Below are 20,755 nucleotides of genomic sequence, written 5' to 3' on the forward strand. Positions count from 1 at the left end.
AGGGTAAGATCTTTGCTGTAAACCCTTGGTAGACATTTGGCCTGCTGTGTTCTGCCCTTGGTAGCTTTGTTCTGCTCTCCAAGACAGTCACTAGGCAATGGCATGGCTGGATGTGGAAAAGATTAAGTCCTCTCTCCTTTGAATAGATGGGAGGGCTCCTGCTGGCTCTGGGGCGCCTAGGATGTTACCTGCTGGCTCCACAATGTTTCTTTTGGTTCTCTGTGTACTTCAGTTCCTGTGCCTCTAAGGGATGGAAGTAGAGGAGGAAAAAACTTAGATGCAGCTGGTGCCGTAGCTCATGGAATATTTGGGCAATGTAGGGTTTATTCTTTCAGGTGAAGCTTTCTGCACCTGCAGCAGAGCTCTTCTGCCTTGTCACAGGTCAGAAATAAGAAATCTATTAGAAATAAGCTTTGAACTGTGTTTAGGGAGGAGAAAAAGGTACGTTATGATGCACTGGACAACCTCAAGCCCTTCCTGACTTCTTTGATGCAGTCTTGCAAGATGGCTTTTCCTTATGCCTGCTGTTGTTTTTTACTATGTCTGTTTTCTCTTCTCCCCCACGACTTGTCTCATTCCCCAAATCATTTTACAGCAGACTTTTCTTAGTCTCAAGTGGCCTTAGCCAAGCTATTTCCTCTCTTTGTGCCTTCGTTTCCCCAGCTGTAAAATGGGGATAATGAGACCTGCTTGCTTTTGTCAGGCACTTAGAGATGTGCTTACGAAATGTGCTATTAAAAGGCTTTCTATGTATAACTGCTATACAAACAGCGGTTGTCCAAGTTTATTTGAATTACTTTATTAAAGTCCAAGGTTCTGAGCATCCTTTGTTTTTAGCAGAGGATGTTATTTATGCAGTAAAAATGCCCAAAATGTGAAGCTATCGATCGTTGCTGATAAGTTTATGGATATTAAAGCATTAAATCATCACCACCCATTATCAGCCATTCTGGTGTCTCTGGGAGCTGAAAGTGGTTGTGCATAGCTGGGGCCCTTGATTATCCTGGAGTGATCAATAAAAGGTTTTCAGCAGAAGCTTTTATTGCCACGTGGTTGAAATGTTCTTCCTGTGCATCCTGTACATGACTTCAGCTTGAGGAGAAAGAGAGCCATCCTTTGCAGGGTAACTGGATTACACAAAGAAATGTGGGCATTATGTTGAGGGAGATATTGCCACTTGGACTTTTCCCCCTCCATCTCCTGCTGCATTGTCTTGGGCTGGGAAGGTTTTCTTGCCTGTCGTGGTGCTTGTCCAGCAAGTTTTGAGTGTTTTAATTACAGCAGACCCATGGTGTTCAGGGAAGGGAGGAAATGGTTGGAAGCAAAGAGATAAAATCAGAGCCATAACTGAGCAAAATTGTTTAAAATCTGTGTGCCTCGTTAGCAGAAGCGTGTCTGGTGGCTCTCCAGTGTCTGGTGCCTTATGAACCTGTCCAGGAAAGGAAATGCAGAGCCCAGTCTGAAAGCACCAGTGCTGAAATGGGTGCTTGGTGTTGTCTGCAGGAGGGCTTTGTGCCCACTGTCTACTATTGCTCCTCTCTGAAGTCACACGGGGCTCAGCCCTGCTGGAATGCTGACACTGGAGTTCCAGCCTAGAAATACCTCGAAATATTCCTGTGAATGTAGCATTTTATTGGGCACATTTTATTGAGAGTACAGTGTGCAGTGTGTCTTTGTCAGTAGCTCAACAGCAGCTTTCACTTTGTTTTGCAGACAGTTTCCATCCTGGAGCAGAGGCTGACACTTACTGAAGACAAGCTGAAGGAATGTCTTGAGACTCAGCAGAAAATCCTTCAGAACAAAACAAACTGATTTCCTGAGATCAGACAGGAGCTGAAGGAATTGGGAGGTTTGAGGTTGTTTGTGTTCCTAACAGACTGTGTGTGACTTGCTTTAACAATTTTGAGCACAATCTATTTTTCAATTGGAATGTATAGTTACTGTGTCTGTAAATAGCTTTGTTACTTCACTAAAATAAAAGCAATATTTTATTCGTAAGTGTGGGTAACAATTGTGATCTCTTGTGCTTTCCAGAAGTACAGCAACCAGCACGTGGACTGAGTACTAACCAGGAAGGTCACATCTCTCCTGTCTCTGGTCCTACTAAGTTAAAGTGTGTAAGCAACTTGGAGTTGCCAGATGCCTGGCCCAGACTGTATTAGGCTTGTTGCTGAGGCCTGTGCTGCCTGAAGGTGAGAAGCAAAGTGCTCTCAGCATATTTGGGGCAGTGGTATTTCACCTCTGGTCCAGGACCACATGGAGCAGGTGATGTCCTGTGCAACTGGCACCCGGAAGGGTTTGTCTCAGCCAAGTCTCACACAGCAAATCTGACACAGCAGCTGAGACCCTGGATGGTATTTGTGCCGAGGTGATTAAACCTGACACATTCAACCTGCTCCCATGTGCAATGTAGGAAAAATGACTGAGGTTGGAACAGAGGCCCCAGCGTGTCAGATGCAGGGTGATTTCCAAGGAGATTTTGCTTCATCTTTGCTTCTTAAATTAAAGACAGGGCAAAGGGACAGGAAGGGAACTAAACAGTGGAATGTTTTCTCTATCATGGAACTCCCCTCATACTGGGCTGCCTTTAATTTTTGGTCGTTTTGCAGATGTTTTCACAATTGAGTAGCTCATCTCCGGCACCTTCCTCCCCTCATCGCCCCTCCTGACTTTTTTGGGGCTTGAGCAGCTGTTCAGTATGTAGCTGCACAAGAATTTGGACTTCTGGGAGATCCTGTCTGCAACACCTCTTCTGCTAACACATACTGGTGGTCTCCTTTCTTGCAGTAAACTCTGACCCACATTCCTGGAGAAACTTGAGCACCCCAGGGTTACCTTCCTCACCACTGTCTGTCTGAGCTCTGCAGACAGGGAGGCTGCCTCAGTCCCTGCCCTTGCTGGTACCTTGTGCCACCAGCCCCTGCCAGCCTTGCACAGCTTCCAGGGCCTCCATCTCCACATATGTTGTGGCACTCTGGATGCTTGCCTGAGGACAGGCTGGCATCCTTACTTCACATGGGGTTTAGCTGGTGTTGAGGCCAGGCCGTGTGGTTTTGGCTTTGGGATGGGTTCTGGTGTTGCACCTGTTTTTGTTGCAGGCTGTGTTGGCTGGGACAGTACCTTGGTGGTGGTAATGCCTCATCCCACATGGGGGGGGCTGGTTGTGTTTTCCTGCCAGCCACTAGGAAGCTTCTGGTCTCCTTCCCTCCTGGTCCTTTGTACATCTCTAAGAACCCATTGCTGGCATGATCACAATATTTCACTCCTTCATTTGTGGGAGGCTGAGAGCTTTCTCATTTCCATGCTTGGTTGATGATGAGTTTCTCTCTGCTCTGCCACAGACTTTGTTTTCTGTTTCCAGGCTCTTAGTATGATAAATCATTACTTTCCCTTAATGGAATCAATTCAGTGGTGATATTCTGTGCTCTTGCTCTAAGCTTTCAGTGGCTTTTTGCTGAGAGACTGACATAATTTTCATTGAAATGAGCTTGTGTGGTGATGCAGATGGGTGGGGAGGAGGGGACTCGAAGATGCTGTGGTAAATTTGCTGCTGGAAAAACAGCTGTTCCTGCCCTGATCTGCTGCCACTGAAACAATGACAAAAATCAATTGCAAGAGCTTAAACTTTGAACTTGATCCCCAGTGTTGTGGACTGGCCTTTGGGATTGGGGTGTGGAGGGGAAAATTGAAACATTCCTATATCAGTTTTTAAGCTCAGTTAGAGTGTGGTGCTAATAATGCCAGAGTTGTGGATTTGATCCCTGTATGGGTCATTCACTTAAAGAGTTGGATTCAATAATCCTTGTGGGTTCCTCCAACTCAGAATATTCTGTGATTTACTTTAAAAATAGCCTTTGCAACCTTTTAATGTGTAGTTTCTAATGTCTTAGAGACACAGAAGCAACTGTATGTAGTATTTTAGAGAGGATGGCAGTGCAATTGACACATTTCATGTGTGTCCAGAGGTGCCCACATTTAGGCACTTTTGATACAGATGGTTTTCCTTTTCAGGTGTTCTGAGTGAATCCATTTGAAAGATGTAATTGTGCTTCTAAAACAGGTTAAATGCTCGAGTGCTGAGGACAAGTGGGATGTAGGGTGTTACGTTTTAACCCCAGTTAGCAGCTAATCCCCACCCAGCCCCTCACTCACCCCAAGTGGGATGGGGAAGAGAATCAGAAGACTAAAAGTGAGAAAACTTGTGGGTTGAGATAAAAACAATTGATCAGGTAAAGCAAAATATGGAATTCATTCACCACTTCCATGGGCAGGCAAGTGTTCAGCCATCCCCAGGACAGCAGGACTCCATCACATGTGATGATGACTTGGGAGGACAAATGCCAGCACTGTGAATGCCCTCCCTTTCTCCCTCTTTCCCCAGTTTTATTTGCTGAGCATGGTTGGAGTATCCCTTGGGTCAGTTGGGCTCAGCTGTCCTGGTTGTCCCTTCCCAACTCCTTGTCCCTCAGCCTCCTCTCTTGGGGTGGGGAGAGAAGCAGAAAAGGCCTTGGCTCTGTGTAAGCACTGCTCAGCAGCAACTAAAGCATCCCTGAATTATCAGCTCTGTTACCAGCACAAATGTGGAACAGCCCTATAGGAGATACTGGATAAAAAATAATTCTATCCCAATCAAAAGCAGCAGAATGGGAAAATTGCTTTTCTTACCTTCTTATTCCATGTTGTTGTTGTAGTGCTAACCCTGGGTGGATGGGAGTGGGGAGTCAGAAGGAGAGGGAATCTTTGAACCTCTATATGATTTAGGAGGCAAGAAAGGTAATCTGAAAAGATTCTGACAGTATTATCTACCTTCTTTGTCTTGAATCTCAGCAACTTCATTTTCCCCCTTACAACCCTTTTACCTGGAACAGGGCTTTAAATGTACCAGCACTTCTGAAGGCTGGCTATTGCTCGAGGGGCAGGCAAAGGCAAGGCTTGGAAACTACAAGACTGACATTTTAATCCTTGTGCTTAAAGATTGAACAACAACCTAAAAAAACCAAAATCTTGAGGAGCCCAAATCCTGTTGCCTGTCTTGTTCTGAGCCTCCATGCTTTATCCACTAAGCACCACAGGCTTTGAATGCTGAGGGGAGAGCAGCCTCTGGAGCGAGTTAAACCCACTTTTACACTCATGATCTTTTTTTTTTAATGTGGGCACATCTGCAGTGATCCATTTGTGAAGCTGTTAACTCGGGGAGCAGTGGAGCAGCCAAGTGAGGAGCAGCCTGTGGCTTGTCCTTGGGCTGACATGGCCTCTGCACTGCTCGAGGACAAATCCTGCCTTGCAAACCTGATGGGGTTAGCTCTGTGCAGGAGGAGGCTATGAAGAGTTAAGGATTTTGTTTTGGATCTCCAAGGCACGATGGAAGCCAAGTTCTTAAAAAAGTAGTTTAATTTGTTGCCATTACATTTGCCAGACATATGACCTCACTAAACTTTCAGCAAGGGTTCTTTGTGCCGAGATTGGCCCCTGGGGAGCCCGGTGCTGCTGCAAATGGCTTTTTGGCTGCTGTGAGTATGGAGCATGTTAAACATAACCGTGATCTATGAAAAAGTAAGAATCTTCAAGCACTGCCCACTTTCCTTCCTGTCTGGGAGCTGGAGTTGGACAGATACAACAGCAGAGCTCATTACTGAATAGGCAGAAAGAGCGGAGCACTGTGGTACTGACTCTCCTGGCCGGGAATGCATTGGCCAGGAGCATCCTCTGCCCACAGCTCAGCACTGGACATGAGTCCCGCCAGCTAACCAGGATATAAAATCCAACTATGATCTAAGTAGCTGGGCTAAAACTAGCCAGCCTTGTGGTACAAATCACTTAGGATATAACCGCTTTAAAGAGCTGCTTTTGAACGGAATGTTTTTTGATACACGAGTGAGTAGGAGGGGAGGGAAGCGAATCGTTTTACAATGGTTTGTCACTCTGACGTGAGAGCAGGGCTGTGTTTCTTCTCTTGCTTTTAGAAATGGTTGGTTTGCAAGTGCTTCTCAAGTGGCAGGACCTGATCACCTGGAGTTTTTGAAAGGAAATAAGCTGGGAAAGAAGATTCTCCTCTGTCTATTTGACCTGGATTAGTGTGCTGTAGGAAGTTTTACATGTGTCTCAGGGAAAGCTGGGATTTGTAGCTCTACAACAGAGCTGTCACTGCAGGCAGACATCACTCTTCAGTGCCCCTGTTCCCTGTTCTTCTTGTCAGGGAAGATATCTATAAATTACTTCCTCTGTTGAAGTACAGGTTCTATGAAAGAAGAGCTTGTCAGAGATTTGAATGTGGGCTGTCAGTGAAAAGAGTGATGGGCTTGCAGGGCACAGGTCTCTGGCATCCCTTCCTTTCTCCCTGTCTCCTTGTAGCACAGCAGCCAGTGCTGCTGGTAAAGGTGTGCTGAGGGTCCGTGCTGCACTGCACAAGTGGTGGCTGTTGCCTCAGGTAGAGTTTGAAGTTACCTGGTTTCAGTTCTCAGCAAAGGTGAGGGTACATGGTTAAAGCAGCAAGTTAGGAGAGGGTGCTGTGGGGTGATTCTGGTGGGGGATGAGCATTGTGAACACCTGGACGTGTTCTGGCAGAGGGTCATTTTCTGCTTAGCTGCAGCTGAGACAGGCCAGGTGACCACTGCTCCAGTCCAGGAATTTGCCATCTGCAAGGAAGTCTTTCCCCAGTGACCACCTTTAGATTTCTTTATACTCACTCCAGCCCTTCCTCCCTGATAATGCAATACAGCTGGAAACACACCATTCTGTTGTCACAAAAATGCTAGGCTTGAATCAGTGCTGTGACCCAGTGCCAAAAAGCTGTCACCCCTGTTCTCCCTCACTGTTTCTGCTCCCTGCAGGCACCTTCCATGCAGCTAATAACTCACTGCTGCCTTCCAGACACTAGGCAAGCTGAGGATACAGTGGTGCTCTGTGTGGCACAAGGATTTTTCTGCAAATTTCCTGTGGGGAATGCTACTGTGGCTGATCCTGCTTACTGCGAGAGCTTGTGGCTGTGTGGAGCATGTGCCACTGGTGGTAGCTGTTCTTGCAGCTGGTGTCTGAAAGGGTTAAGCTGAGCAGCTGCCTGGATGGAGCTCCTGCATGGCCTCGCTTCCCTCTGGGTGGCTGCTCCTGGCAGTGATTCCCTCCTCACGTTTTCACAGCCAGAGCTGAGCTTTGGTGTGCAGATCTTCCCACTGCAGGAAGGACTTCTGCCTGTTTCAGCTGAAATGAGCACCTTGGAGTGTGCTGGGGCCACAAGATCCTCCTGAGAGCATGGTATGGGCAGGGGACGAGGGGGCCACTGCTGTTCCCCTTGTGTGAATCCACTCTGTAGATGCTGTAGCAGCCACAAAGGCTCTGCCTGTCTCCTGTTACACCTGGTCCATGTGGTGAAGCAGGTGCCTTGTGCTGACCAGGGTTAACCGAGATGGTTTTCATCCTGTGAAAGCCTAGGAATATCCTTTTCCTTTTGCTCTTCTAGGCTGTGGTTGCTTCAGAAGACACTGTTCTTTTCATCCTGGGAGCAGTAGGTGTTGATTTCTGGGTTAGAGTCTTCTGATGCAGGCCTCTGGCTGGGAAAGTTTCTCATTGCATGTGGGGTTCCCTAGTCCGGGAGCTTTTCACAGGAGTTAGGGAGGAAGATTTTGGCTTTAGACACTTGTCCCCTGTGGACAGTCAGTAGAACCAGGAGGTAGCTGTGGTGTTGCAGAAACTGCTGAGTGCTCCTGGAGTGAAAAAGGCCGGCTTCAAGGCTCATGTTTGTGAAGCAAGATCCCCAAGGTGACCTGTTTGACTCTGGCCCTATCTATGTGCTGTTAAGTTAATTAACAAATAACTCTAATGCCACTTGATCTCCTGCTTAAAGATCAATGCTCACCTGCTGGGCTGCTTTTTCTTCGTAGCTCCTGTTTGTTTCTTAAGGGAGAGATTATTTGACCTGTGTATTTGTGTGATGTGTTTCTTTCTTTTACTCTATTATTTATGAAATCAATAGGTCTTAAAAAGGAACTCTTACCACAAAGTGTCTGGAGCAAGGTGTGCTGAGGAGAAAGTGAAAACCTGCCTGCTGGCACAGCCTTTCCCATCCGCCTTTGCTGGAGAGAAGAGGAGCTCACCTGAGCACAAAGGGGTGGATTGTCCATGAAAACGCCTTAACAGCAGCTCAGGTGATGGGGGCAGAAGCAGAAATTCTTGCCTGAGTACCTGCAGGTCACACAGTGAAGCAGGGTGGGGGGTGGGAGGTATGGTCCCCGCTCTGTGCTGCAGAGAATGCTGAAAATTCTTGGGATACATTTGAGAGCTGTTTGTGGTGTTGAGCAGGCTCAGAGTGCTCTGGAGACATTGCAGTTGTGGTGAGGGAAAGAAACAAAGCTGAGCAAGTTTCTGTGTCTGGTCCCTTTTCCCAGCCTTTGACAGCAATGGGCCTGTTGGTTTCCCTGTTTCCTGTGCTCCCTCCCCGTGGGTCAGCAGTGCATTTTGGAGGTTATGTTCTTTGCTGCAATTCCCTCACTCTGCCTCTCTTCACTGTGTGCTGCCTTCATTGCCAGCTCTCACAGGAGAAGTGAAGATGAAAGAGAGCAGAGATGATTATATTTAATAGCAATGAAAATCGGTGTGGTGATTGAGGGGCTGTTTTCCTTCCTGCTCTCCCATCTATTGAAGTTGGGAGGCAGCTTTGAAATCTCACGTGGTCATTTGGCCAGCCCTCTACCAAGCTCCACACAGGGGAGGGGAAAGCCAGGTTGCATCTGTGTTGTCTGGATTTTCCAGCCTGGCCCAGGTAGACAGGAAAGTCTTTTTCTCCCCTCACTTAAATAAAAAGCCCCTTTGCCCCTTCTGCCAAGTGCCTCTGCCCTAGCCCCAGCGGGTTGGCTCACCTGCCTTTTGGATGCAAATGCACGCTGATTTACAAGTTGGGAAAGGAGCAGCAGAAAGCTAATGAAAGTCAGCTGAAGTCCTCTTTCCTTAATCCACCCCAGCAGTTCACAGTCTGGATCAAAGAGCTGCGGGATCAGCTGCCACTCATCCTGCAACAAGCTGCTCTGGCCCTGTCCTGGGAGCCCGGGCTCTGGGGGAAGTTGCTGCAGGTGGAGAGGTGCTGAAATGCCAAATGATAAATCTCCAGCAGACACTGTGAAGGTTTTCCCTGTCTTCGAGACTGGCATGAAATGGATGCTGTGGTATCTCAGGTGTTCAGAGAGCTCAAGACTGAGTGAGTGACAAAGGGACTGTGACTCCCATGGCTGGAGCCAGTGTGTCTGTCTGTCTGCAGTGAATGGCAAGGCAGTGCAGCCACCAAGCCCAGGGGCAAGAGCATGCTGTGGCTTTGGCAGAAACCTCTTTAAAAGCGTGCCTGTAATTCTTATCCCAGCATTTATTTAATGTCTTGGGACCCCTTCTTACCCTTCATCAGCTTCCCACCACCCTGCACCAAATGCTGCTCACTGTGAGCGTCTTTCCAGCCTCTGCAGCCAGAGTGCAGGATTTGGCAGTGAACCGAATTATTCCTGATGTGTGGCATACTTCCCTCTCCTGTGGCTACCTGTAACCTGCCTCCATCCTCCTGAAACCCTCCTGCCTGCACAGACTAGTGAGATTTCCTGCCCACCAGGGAGATGCTGGATCTGGCTCCACCTCCTCCCCAGGTATTTCTGCTTTTCGATTTTTGCTTGTCTCTACTTTCCTGTAGCCTCTCAAGAAGCCTGGCCTGACTGAGAACTGCGTGCAGCATGTTTCCCATCCCACCCTGGCAGTCATGGGCTTCTGCAGGCTCTACACCTGGGTTGGTGGGTTTTGCAAAACCCCTTTCTAAAGGATTTCAGGGCCAGTCCTGTAAGACAACACAGGGCTGGAGGGAAACGCATGTACCACTTGTGTGTGATGGTATGTGTGTGAGTCAAATTACATCCAAGAGTCCTGGGCAGTGCTGGAAACAGTCCTTTTTTCTAGCTGATAATCCTTCCTGGAGTCCCACCACATCCCTGCTGGAAGGTTTCTCTGCTCTCCTGTCTGGTGGAAGCTGTCACATAGGTGGGATGTCTCATAATCCCAGCATTGCACAGACATCTTTGGGATCTTTGATGGAGACCTGTGAGATAGGAGGGGTCATACTCTGACCACTCTTCATGGACAGGGATCCTGACTCACTGGAAGGTGGAGTGACTTGTTTCAGACTGTGGCACTTGCCTGCAGGTGGTTGTGCTGTGGCCTCCAGCTGGGACGTGGCAAGGCAGGTTTGGTTGAAGCTGGCTGGGTGCTGCTGGCAGTGGGAGTGTGGTGTGGCTGGAGCATCCAGCTGCTGTGCCACAGCCTCAGCTGGCTTTGGCAGCCTGTGTGGAGCTCAGCTTTGCAGCTGCAGTGGCTGAGCCAAGATCAGCACCTGTGTTTCTGTTTCTTTTGGCTGTCCCATGGACACTTGTGGCTTTGCCTACTGGAAGGCACCCCAGAGTTTGGGTGCTGGGTAGGGATGTGGTGTTGCAGCGAAAGTTTGGTTTGGCTCTGAACTCCCTGTCCTGAGCTGGAGCTGGTGACTTGACCCTGGAGACCTAGGCCTTCTTCTCCATAGGCAGGGATAGTATTGCTATGGAAGGGGTGGTGTGGAAGTCAAAGCTGAGTGGCACCAGAGTTACTGATGGAAGATCTGCTGGTGTGGAAAGCTACAAGAAAACCCGCTGTGGTGATGTTCTCCCCTCTGTTGTTACAGTCCAGGAGATGGAAATGTCAGTCAGAGGCTGCTGAGGGTAAACCAATCTCTGGAGATTGCAGAACAGCATCTTAAAGACCTGTCCTCACAGTTGCCTGCATCCCTCACCTGTGTCTGTGCTTGGGTGAGGAAATAGCTCATGGCTGTGTTGCAGTGTTTGGTTGGGTGACAGCCCAGGTGCAGAGCTCTGGGTGCTGTTTCATTTCCTGTGCATCTTACGACTCGTCTCTCGAGCGCTTTCTCAAGAGGCTTTCTTGTCTTCCACACCAAACCTCCTCCTTGTTGACTCTTCACAGGATGTTCCTACACTTGAATTTTCTGTCTTACTTCCTCTTTGTCTCCTGAGGGTTTCATGCCTGTTAGGTTCACTGGAGATTTCTGAGAAGGGAGGGATCCTTCTCTCCTTTTTTCTTCCCTCCAGACTGCATCTCTTGATAAAAGGCCATTCTCCCTATTGTTCTGTGCTGAGTGACCAGGAGTGTGTCCCCGCTTCAAGTCCATTTCCTTGGCTTGCCCTGAATATGCTCAGAATTTGCTAATAGGATTTGCAGTTCCTGGCAGCCACATCTCTCCTCAAGCATCAGGTGTGGAACAGACTATCACCACCATTTTGAGACTGGTTTCCCTGGTGGTGGGCTGCAGGTGCAAATCCCAAATTTAAGGTTTCCTTCCCAGCCTCTCACTGCTCTCCCATTGCTCTGATCAGCCAGGACTGGTGGGAATCTGCCACTCCAAGCAGGATGCTGGGATGGGGGCAGGCAGCAGGGTCCTCTGCCATCAGTGCTGTGTGGCTCGGTGGCTTGGCTTGCAGAGAAAGCATCTCCTGTTGTCAGCGTGTGCCATACATGGTGTATTCCTGATAATGTGCAGTGTGAGCTCACCTCTCAAACCTGACCCACGGAGCTTGTGCTGGATGGGAGCTTGGAGCTGTGCTGGATGGGATCTGCCTGGTTGGTTGTGTTACACCTGCATTGCACAAAATGGGTTGCTCAGGCAGCGTTACATCTTTCTCTAAAGTATTTGGGGTGATAGCTGCACTTTCACCATTGCCCAGGGTGGCTCAGGGCACGAGGAGAGGCTGCTGCGATAGGCAGGGGAAGGAGCCAGGAGATGAAGCTCCTGCTGCTTAAGCTGGCTGCTGTGGAGAAGAAGGATTTCAGAAAAAAATCCACACAATTTGGACATGCCCAACACTTCCCCTGAGCTTGTGAGCTTGACCTACCCCCAGGCAGCTCAGTTCCCCCCACCCCCTGCTGCATGGGGCTGTGCAGCTGAAGGAAGCTGGGGAGGTCGTGTCCTCCCCCAGCCACAGGGGAGGATTAGCTCCCTAAACCAGGCCAAGACAATAAGCTGCAGATCAAAGGCAGATGAGGTTGGCCAGGCTGTGTGCACTTCATCTGCCCTTCATCACCCAGCTCTCCTTGGATCCTGCCTGGGGGTCCGTGGGTCACCCAGCAGTGTGGGAACAGTGCTTTGGTGGTCTCTGTGCAGATTGTGGGGACAGATTAGGCTGCATGAGAGGCATAATCAGGAGATTATCATACTTTCTCTTATCTTAAATGCCATCTCTTATCTAAATGCCCTCAGTTGTGCCTTCTGCAACAAAAGCTTACAGGTCTGAGTAGAAATGAGTTTACCAGGTGGTTGCTGTGGCGTGGCTGGGTGAGCAGCAGATGCCTGGCTGTGAAGGGAAGCTTGTGATATCTTGTCTGTGGTGCATGATGCTGGTGGAAAGCCTCTGGGCTAGCTGACTTGGAGTCTCTGTACTGCTCTAGAGAGTGAGGTTTCATGTTGTGGAGCTGAAAATGGCACTCAGGATATGGTGAGTGAAGGCTAAGGAGTGTGGGCCTCCAGCTTCACCCCGGTTTTCTGGAACAGAACATCTGCACTGTTAGGAAACACTTAACTGGTGTAAACTCTTGTTGAAGGAGCTGGGTTTTACTGCAGCAAGAATGTCCTCAGTCCAGGACAGATGCCTGCTCTTCTCAAAGTCCATCCAGTGTTTCTGCACAAGCTCATTTTGTGTGGGCTGTTTCAGAGGTCTGACAGTTATTAAATCTTACAACCCAGGTCAATAAAACTCCTGCTTGGCTCCCAAGCTGAAGGAGTTGATGTCACTGGAAGCAGTGCTGAGTGTGCCGTGGTTATGTACCTTCCATCAGGAACCTAGGTGGGTCTAGAAGAAATGCTGACTGCCTTTTTTGAGGTGCTTGAGAGCTGAGGTAGAGCTGACAGCTCTTGGAAATGTGTCATACCTGTTGCAGGTGTTAAGGAAGTGTTTGAAGTACATGCTGCACACAAAACTGTCCCTCTGCCCAGGACCCAGGTGGGTTGTGAGCCGTGCCAGGATACACAGTCACTGGGCAAGGATGGACAAGTACCTTGGTGGAAATAGTTACACTATTGCATTCTCTGATGAGTTGTCTTTCCTAATTTCCCACTCCAATTTTGACATGTGGGGATAGAAAAACAACTGTGAATATTTTCCCATAAAAAGTGCCTTTGTTTTCCAGCAGACTCCAGATCTGATGGAAATGTTTGGGGGTGGGAGGTATTAATTGCCCTTAGCACAAACTCATTTTGCAATGCAGGTGTAAGGTGTAATGGCACATCCTTTATCATTGCTCTCTTAGAAGTAATTCTGATTTTTCTTTCCTATTACATTGATCCCATAGATGTTTCCATGCTCAGTTGTGTTGTGGAGGAGGAATCAAGCAGCAATTTTCTGGTTTTCATTCATGCTTAGAGACCTCTGGGGTCTTTGAGGGAAAAAAATGACAATTTTCTTTTATGACCAAGAGAAAATTTATTGTCCTGTTTGAAGTTGCTTGTTTCTTATTGCTTAGTTGTTCTTAGTCTTCCAAAAGGACAAGTGCTTATGATTTCCCTGGTGTTGTTGAAATATGATAGACTTCTCCTTGGGTAGCATTGGGGAAAATTTTCTTTACCAAAAGTGGAAATTTTGGGAGTCAATTTAGTGCTTCAGCAGGAGTCATTCTGCAACATCAGCAAATGGCATTTGCTGCCAGCCAGCATCTACTGACTTGCTGTGAGTGAAGTTGGGTGAAAGATGTGGGTGAACAGCAATTCTGCAAAAAAATGTCACTTCCTTTACCCTGAGCCCATCACAGATTTAGCCTGACTTTGGTCAGGGCAGTGCTGGGACTTCTGCTGCTCCCCTGTGCTCAAAGCACTCCCTTGGAATTGCATCCACATGCACCTTCCTCTTGCTTCTGGAAAGATCTGAATCCATTTTACCCAGTTCCTAAATCCTATCATCTAGTTTTATTCAGCATTTTTTCAGTCAAGTAGGAAGCTGCTCAGTTTGTCCTGTGTTGAAGCTCATGAAGATGGGGGCAGATAAACTCTTCAATGATCGAGGCATTAGGACATCAGAGCTAATTTCTAAGGTGTCAGGAAGGAAAAGGCTCTCTAAATCACACACCCTGGCTTGGTAAGCTGTGGCTGTGGTGTTACCTGCTTGGCTAGGGACACCTGCATGCTTCCCCTCTGGCCTTGGATGACAAAATGACTCGTTGATGTTCGTGGTGTCTCCTTCTAGGTGATATGGTCCTTCACCACAAGCCTTGGAGGGCTGCTGTGACCCTTGGGTCCAAGAGGAAATCAAAGAGAATTCAGGAACTTAAGTGCCCCTGGAAAATTCTTGCAAATATTTGCCCTGGACTGAACAGCAAGGGAAAAGTGACCAAATAAATTGGAGACCTCCAGAGCAGAAATGTCTCAAGCACAGCAGCTCTTCAGAGCAACAAAACAATTGAACTGGACTCCCTTTCCTCACACACAGACCTTCCCCTCAGACTCTCCAGGAAATAGACCTGAAGTCTAATTCCAGAGATCTGGGCTGGAGGACCTGGCACTGGGGACAAGTGCAGCATGGATGTTGTCTCCCCTTCTGGGTGTTGAGATGTGATGATGCAGCCCTGTGTAGGTGTGAAATGTCAGCAGTGAATGTTTACCCGGGGTGCCTGACGTGACGTGCAAGGACCTGCCTGTCATTTTGGACCATCTGTTTCTTGCTGTGGAGGTGTCTCTTGCCTTTCCTGGTGTCTTCCTCAGCCTGCTTCTTCTCTTTCCAATCATGGTCCCTTACTGCAGGTGCTGCTCTCTCCCTCTTCCCGGTCTTCCATCCTAAGGCTGCCCTGTAGCCTTCTTCCCACCAACATCCTGGTACTGGGTTTGGATTTTTGGGGTGGATTTGATTCCATGAAGCAGCACCCCTTTTGTGAACTTGTTTTTCCTCATTTAAGTAGTTCTTGCTGTCTCTCCCTCCCCTTGGCGTGGAAGAGACACACTCAGGCTCTGCCTGTCTGACTTGCACTTGCTCAAGCCCTGGGGACTGCAGAGCTTGTCCTGACGTGATCCTGCAGCAGTGGAGAATACCTGTAACACAGAGGAGAGAGATTCATTGCTGGAGTAACCAGGGAAATGGGAAATGCCTGCCTGACTGCCTTAGAGCCCTTATGGTGGCTCTCCCAAAAGACTCTGCTCAGGGAAGAAGCTCCCCTGGTTGTTTCCCCTCCCTATTCAGGGCTTGGCAGCACTGTAGGACAGTGTGTTTGTGCATCTGTGGGTAATTCTTGCCCTGACCCCACAGCAGTGGGTCCCTGGTGCAGGGGGAAGGGGCCACGTGCCCACTGCAGCCTCATGCCCAGTGGGATGTGACTGTAGTCAGTTCTGCCTTGTATTTGGTGTTGGGGAAGGGACCATCCCTTTTTCTCCCACCTCTGAGACAGGAGTTTTGTTCTGCTGCGGGGGTGCCTTTCTCTAAGGGAAAAGGGGAAGACCAGGGAGGACCAATGCCAGAAAGATCTGATCCTGTCATTTCCCTCCCAGCCCTGTGTAGTGCTGGGCACTGTGTGCCCCAGCCACCACCGCAGCTTTTTGCTGGGCACAGGGTGTGCTGTGCCTTGGCATCTCTCCTCTGGCCATACGGTTTCTCCTTGCATTGTGGTTTCTCCTCCCTGGGCAGATGATGAATGAAGGAGAGCATTTCCTGGGACTTCTCTCCTGGGTAGGCCTCTATGGTGCCATGTTTATTTTGCAGCATTGATGTGTTGTGCACTTTTCTCTCTGGCTGATTCAAGCAAACACACACAAATAACTCTGCTTTTATCTGCCCAGGTCCAGACCCTGCTCAAAGCCTCCTCTTGGCATGACTCACTCCTGGGCAATCCCTGGAGAAAATAGATGTGGTAATTCAATTGCAGATGCCATCCTTTTCTCACGGCCCTGTGGTCAGCTGGCTTTGTCAGGTGTGCTCCAGGTGGCTGACAGGAGAGCAAGGTGCTCTGAGCAGGAGCCTTGCATCAGCCAAGTGTCTTTTCCTGCCTCTCCTGCCTGCTCCAGCCCTCCCAGAGGCATCCTGCTGGTTGGGAGGGTACTTGTCCCACAGCCACTTTGGGACACTTTCTGTCAGCTGTAACACTTGGGCTCTGGTAGAGGTGTTGGTGTAAACTGGGTTCTTGATCCATTGAGTAATTCATATGAAGTAATTCATTAAAATGTGCACTGTCACTTTTGTTGATGTCCTGGCCTTTGCTGGTTTCTGTGTGGGTAAATTTTGTTTGCTGAAAATGTTGTTGTTTTTACAGAATGCCTTTTTTTATCATCTTGTTTTCCTTTCTCCTGTTTTGCCTTTCTGTGTCCTCCTTTTTAATCCTAAAGTAAAACCTCATCATAAACTAGAATCCATATTTTAGGAAAAACAACACATAAAATTGAAGGGGGAAGCTGGAATCCAATTTGATGAATAATAAATAATCCTGGACTCAGAAAAGCCTCAGCAATTTTTCTCAAAGCATCCAGTACATTACTGGCTTGATTGGCTGCTGTAAACATTGGCCAGGTTCTTTCAACCCTTGGGAAGGTAAATGAGAGGCCATTGCCAGGTTTGGTTGGTGCTGCATGTCTGGGATGATGAAAGGGCCAGAGAAAGGGGCAGATGTGTAACTGTGAGCAGGGAGCCCAGCCCCAGTGTGGGCTGGCAGCTTGGGGTGCAGCACAGAGCCCTGTGCTTGATGTGGGATCTCCCTTTGCCACGGCTCCAGCACCAGCCCGGGCAAGAATTCATGCTGGCTCCATCCAGCGTGGCAGGGTGCTGGCTCCATCCAGCGTGGCAGGGTGCTGGCTCCATCCAGTGTGGCAGGGTGCTGGCTCCAGTGTGGCAGGGTGCTGGAAGCCTTCCTGCCCACCTCGGTGACAGGCACTGGGTGCACCCTGACATTTCCATGCTGTTTGAGGCTGAGGGGTTTGGAGCGCTGACACTCCCCACACAGCCTGGGGTGATGGAGCAGTTGAACATCAGTGGGCAGCTTGGTGCTGTGATGTCCTTCTTTCCTTCCTAGGGCCTTAGAGGAGCACTTTTGCTTCATCAAGACCTACTTGTGACAGCTGGAGCTTTTTCCTCTCTCTGTCTTCAGTGAATCAAGTTTTTATTCTGCTTTCCTTCACAATCTGCGTCATCATAGGGCCATAGAATGGTTTGGGTTGGCATGGGCCTTAAAGATCATTGAATTCCACTTCCATGCCTTGGAGATGAGCTTTTCTAGATGACACTTTTCACTAGATGAGCTTGCTCAAAGCCCCTATGCAATCCGGCCTTTGAACATGGAGCCCTTTCCGCTTGACATGCTGGTAACTCCTAAACTCACAGGACCTGTCTGCATCTCATCTTTCCATGCTTACAAAGCCCTTGCTGTTGTTTAGCTCCAGGACAGCTGTCCTCTGTCCTGCTCCCTGGGGCAGCTTGCTGCAGGATTGAGTGTGGTCCTTTCTGGCACAGCCTGAGCCTTGGATTTGGACGTGTCCCCAGCCCTGCCTAGCACAGGGCTTGAGCACAGACCTGAAGAAGGAGGTAAGCAGAGCCTTTGTGTGCCTGACTGGAAGCATCTCCTGTTTCCAGCAGCAATTGTGAGGGATGCCAAGAGCTTAGAAGAAGACTCAGGGGCATGCGTAGACCCATCCTTCCCTGGCAGGCAGCCCTTGGCAAGCCATGGTTTAAACTCTGCTTCCCCTGGCAAAGATGGTTTCCATCATGCTTTAGAGAGGATGGCTTCTCCAGGAATTTATAGCCTCTGTTATTATCACAACTTAAGCTTGTTCTCTGGGCTCTGTGGAAATAGCCCCATCACCCAGGCTGCTGTTCTTGTCCTGAGGGGCTGCACCTTGCAGGTTCAAGCCCGAGGAGGGTGCATCAGGCAGGGCTATGCTTTTCACTGCAAGGACTTTCTGTCTTCTTGTGGTGGCCCATGCCACACCTGCACAGGGCTGACTTGACTGGCCAAATGATTGATGAGACCAAGCCCTTGAGCACAGTTACCTGAAGAACAAGGTACATTTGGAGATGTTTTTCCCTTGGCTTTAAAACTTTCTGGTGGAGCTAATGACAAAGCAAGAGCTGCATTGCTACCACCATGAGCATCAAGTGGTCTCCAGTGGTCTCTGGTGTACTTACCCTTGGTGCTACCCTGAGTTTCCTGGTCTGAGGGGGTTTCACTGCTGTTGGTTGGGGGATTTTTTAGCAAGTTGGCCAAGGGGGATTCTCCAGCAGCACTGCCTCGAGGATCCTGGCTGTGGTCCCTGCCTGTGCTGGCCGTGCTGCAGTCGGATCCAGTAGCATCGTGTCCATTTCCATGGCAACAGCACGTGCATGACCATAATAAAGTCAGATTACAGCTCCGTCCCTGTGTGTGTGGGCAGGAAAGGAGTTTTCTGAGGTAAGAGCTCAAATGACTTGCAAAGGAGCATTTTGGCTGGGTAAAGGCAGACTTTCCAGTGGCTAGGGAGGCTGTTTGTGCAATGCTGGAAATGCTAATGAAGATTGAGTGAATTTGCTGGGATTTTTTTTTGCTCTGCCAAGCAGATTTCATGTACATGTGTAGTAGGAGCTAAATTTAAGGGGTGATTGTCCAGAAAGGGCTACAGAACAGGTCTCTGAAGCCTGCTTGTCCCACAGGGTAATAACATGGGCTGTGTATTTTCTCAGAAGTGGCTTTAATGCTGTGGAATTCAGTCTCAGCTTGGAGCCTGCTGCTGGGATGGCTGTTTGTCATGGGCTGAATGCCAACAGCCAGGCTGTGGGGAGAGCTCACACACAGCCCTTGAATTTAATCTCTGAAGAGCAGGAGCTGGACAGGACTCTCTGCTTGGCCAGTGATGAAGATTACCTCCTCTGGAGATGTGGTGTAGTCCAAAGGGGTCCATTTGGTACCTCTGGAAGCCTCTTCCACGTGAGGCCACGATAGGACTGTTGGTAGGTCGCTGGTGTTGGTTGATGTTGTTGGGGCTGTTGGTTGGTTGCTCTCCAGCATTGTCAGCACCGTGGCTGAGTTGGCATGGATCTGAAATGATGAGTCCTTTGACCCCAGCAGTTCCAGCACTTTGGTTAAAAAAACAGGAACCCTTTTCATGTGGTCAAACCTGGCTTTCCTTGTCCAGTTCAACTACAATTAGGAAAGTGAGATTCCTGGGTGGGCTCAGGAGTGTGATTTCTACTTCAGTATCGAGCCATACACAAGAACAACAGGATTTAGGCACCACACGGGTTTTGGAGGACCAGGCATCTGAGCTGTCTCAGATGGGGATCCTCAGCTGTGCTGGGGACACTGGTGTGGGAAGGACACCAAGGACCCTTGCTGCATTCTGAGAGTGCCAGTGGTATCTTGGTGAGGTTTCTGAGGTGGCTCCTCACTTAGTCTCATGGGGTAACATCAAAGGCGGCTGCCAGGGGAAACAGAGACCAAGGTAATACCTCATCATGGGAGAGCCTTGAAATCCCTGGCCGAGGGAAACCTGCCTGATTGGCTCCAGTGGGGCTGGCAGAGCTGGCTCTTCTCAGCACAGTGTGTGGGGCCAAGCTGGCCCTTCCCTGGGCTGTGTGACAACTGTGCATGCATGGGACTGTTGGACACTGCCCTGGTGGCTGCTTACAACAGAAAAGAGGGCAGTGCTGGGGCAGGTATTGCAGCCCCAAGAAGCTCCCAGAAGGTTCTAGGAAGGGTTTTGGTTGTGGGTTAAAAAAGGTCGGCCCCAGGTACTGTCAAATGTCACAGAAGTTCAGTACCACAAACATCCTGTGGTTTTGTGTTTCCCCTTCCTATCCCTGCCACGGCCTCTGCTGAGTCCCCCGGGATGTGGCTGTGAGCTGACAGTGTGTTCTGGAGGTGGCACCCGGGTAGCACCCACTGACTCACCCACGGGGTGTGAAAACCAGGGGCTGGCTTTAGCACCAGCCCTGCCAGAGGGATCTCAGCAGTTTCAAAGCATCCTCGCTGCTCAGCCCAGCTTGGCTCGCTTTCAGCAGCCTTTTGCTTGAGCACCAAATTCCTCCCTGGGAAGTGCAATATTCATGAAGGAGACACGTTAATTAGCAAGCTGTCTGCTCCCTGCTTTGGCATGTGAGTAGGTGGTGTTACCTCTGGAATTAGGTTGAAATCCGTTTGGTATTTAGGTGCATTTGATTTGCAAGAGCTTGTAGGCCCCTTAAAGAGCACCTCTAGAGCACGTTGAGCTACACACAACTTTCATGTGACATGTTTTCTTTCTGTCACTCTGGGACATGCAAGGACACCTCATTCCCAAGCCGGTGACCCCTGGCCATCTGAACAAACTGTGGGCAGCTGACTGCCAGCATTCAGGACACATCCAGTCATTCCTGAGTGCATCCTCTCTTGCTGGCAGAGCAGCCAGCAGGCCAAGAGATCTGTGATTATCTCAGACTTGGTCATGGAAGTTGCTCAGAGGAAGCTGATTCTCAAATTGCGCCGTGTTTGGAAGTCAAATGAGCAAACCCCAGCCATGCAGCTTCAGAGCAGCTGTGTGTGGCATAGCTGCTGTCCCCAGCCTGGAGAAATGTTACTGTCTCTGGTTGACAGTTTTGAGCCCCAAAGGGGTTGTGTTGCAGCCTCTTATTGAACCCCAATGGCATGGAAAGGAACACAAAATGGTAAAAACACCATCAAACCAAATTAATTTCAAATCAATTCCTGGCTATTGCCACCACCATCACTGTTCCAGTGCTAGTATATTGTCTTCAAGTATCAGTAAGTTTTGGCAGCT

At 49.1% G+C, this 20,755-nt stretch overlaps 1 protein-coding gene across 6 annotated transcripts in view; it reads left to right on the forward strand.

The window, feature by feature from the left end:
* Window positions 1-20,755, forward strand: part of POC1A (POC1 centriolar protein A) — a 96,657-nt gene that overhangs the window by 70,182 nt on the left and 5,720 nt on the right. For 3 of the 6 annotated variants that reach the window (XM_038149218.1, XM_038149221.1, XM_038149222.1), the window contains one exon: window positions 1,714-2,009. In XM_038149218.1, the coding sequence (XP_038005146.1) occupies window positions 1,714-1,812 (99 nt within the window). In that variant the 3' untranslated portion in view covers window positions 1,813-2,009. Of the gene's footprint in view, window positions 1-1,713; window positions 2,010-2,034; window positions 2,193-20,755 lie in introns of those variants that run through there. The other 3 variants (XM_038149224.1, XM_038149219.1, XM_038149220.1) reach the window with 2 other exon arrangements.

Source organism: Motacilla alba, chromosome 12, assembly GCF_015832195.1.
Source record: "Motacilla alba alba isolate MOTALB_02 chromosome 12, Motacilla_alba_V1.0_pri, whole genome shotgun sequence".
Classification (NCBI taxonomy): domain Eukaryota; kingdom Metazoa; phylum Chordata; class Aves; order Passeriformes; family Motacillidae; genus Motacilla; species Motacilla alba.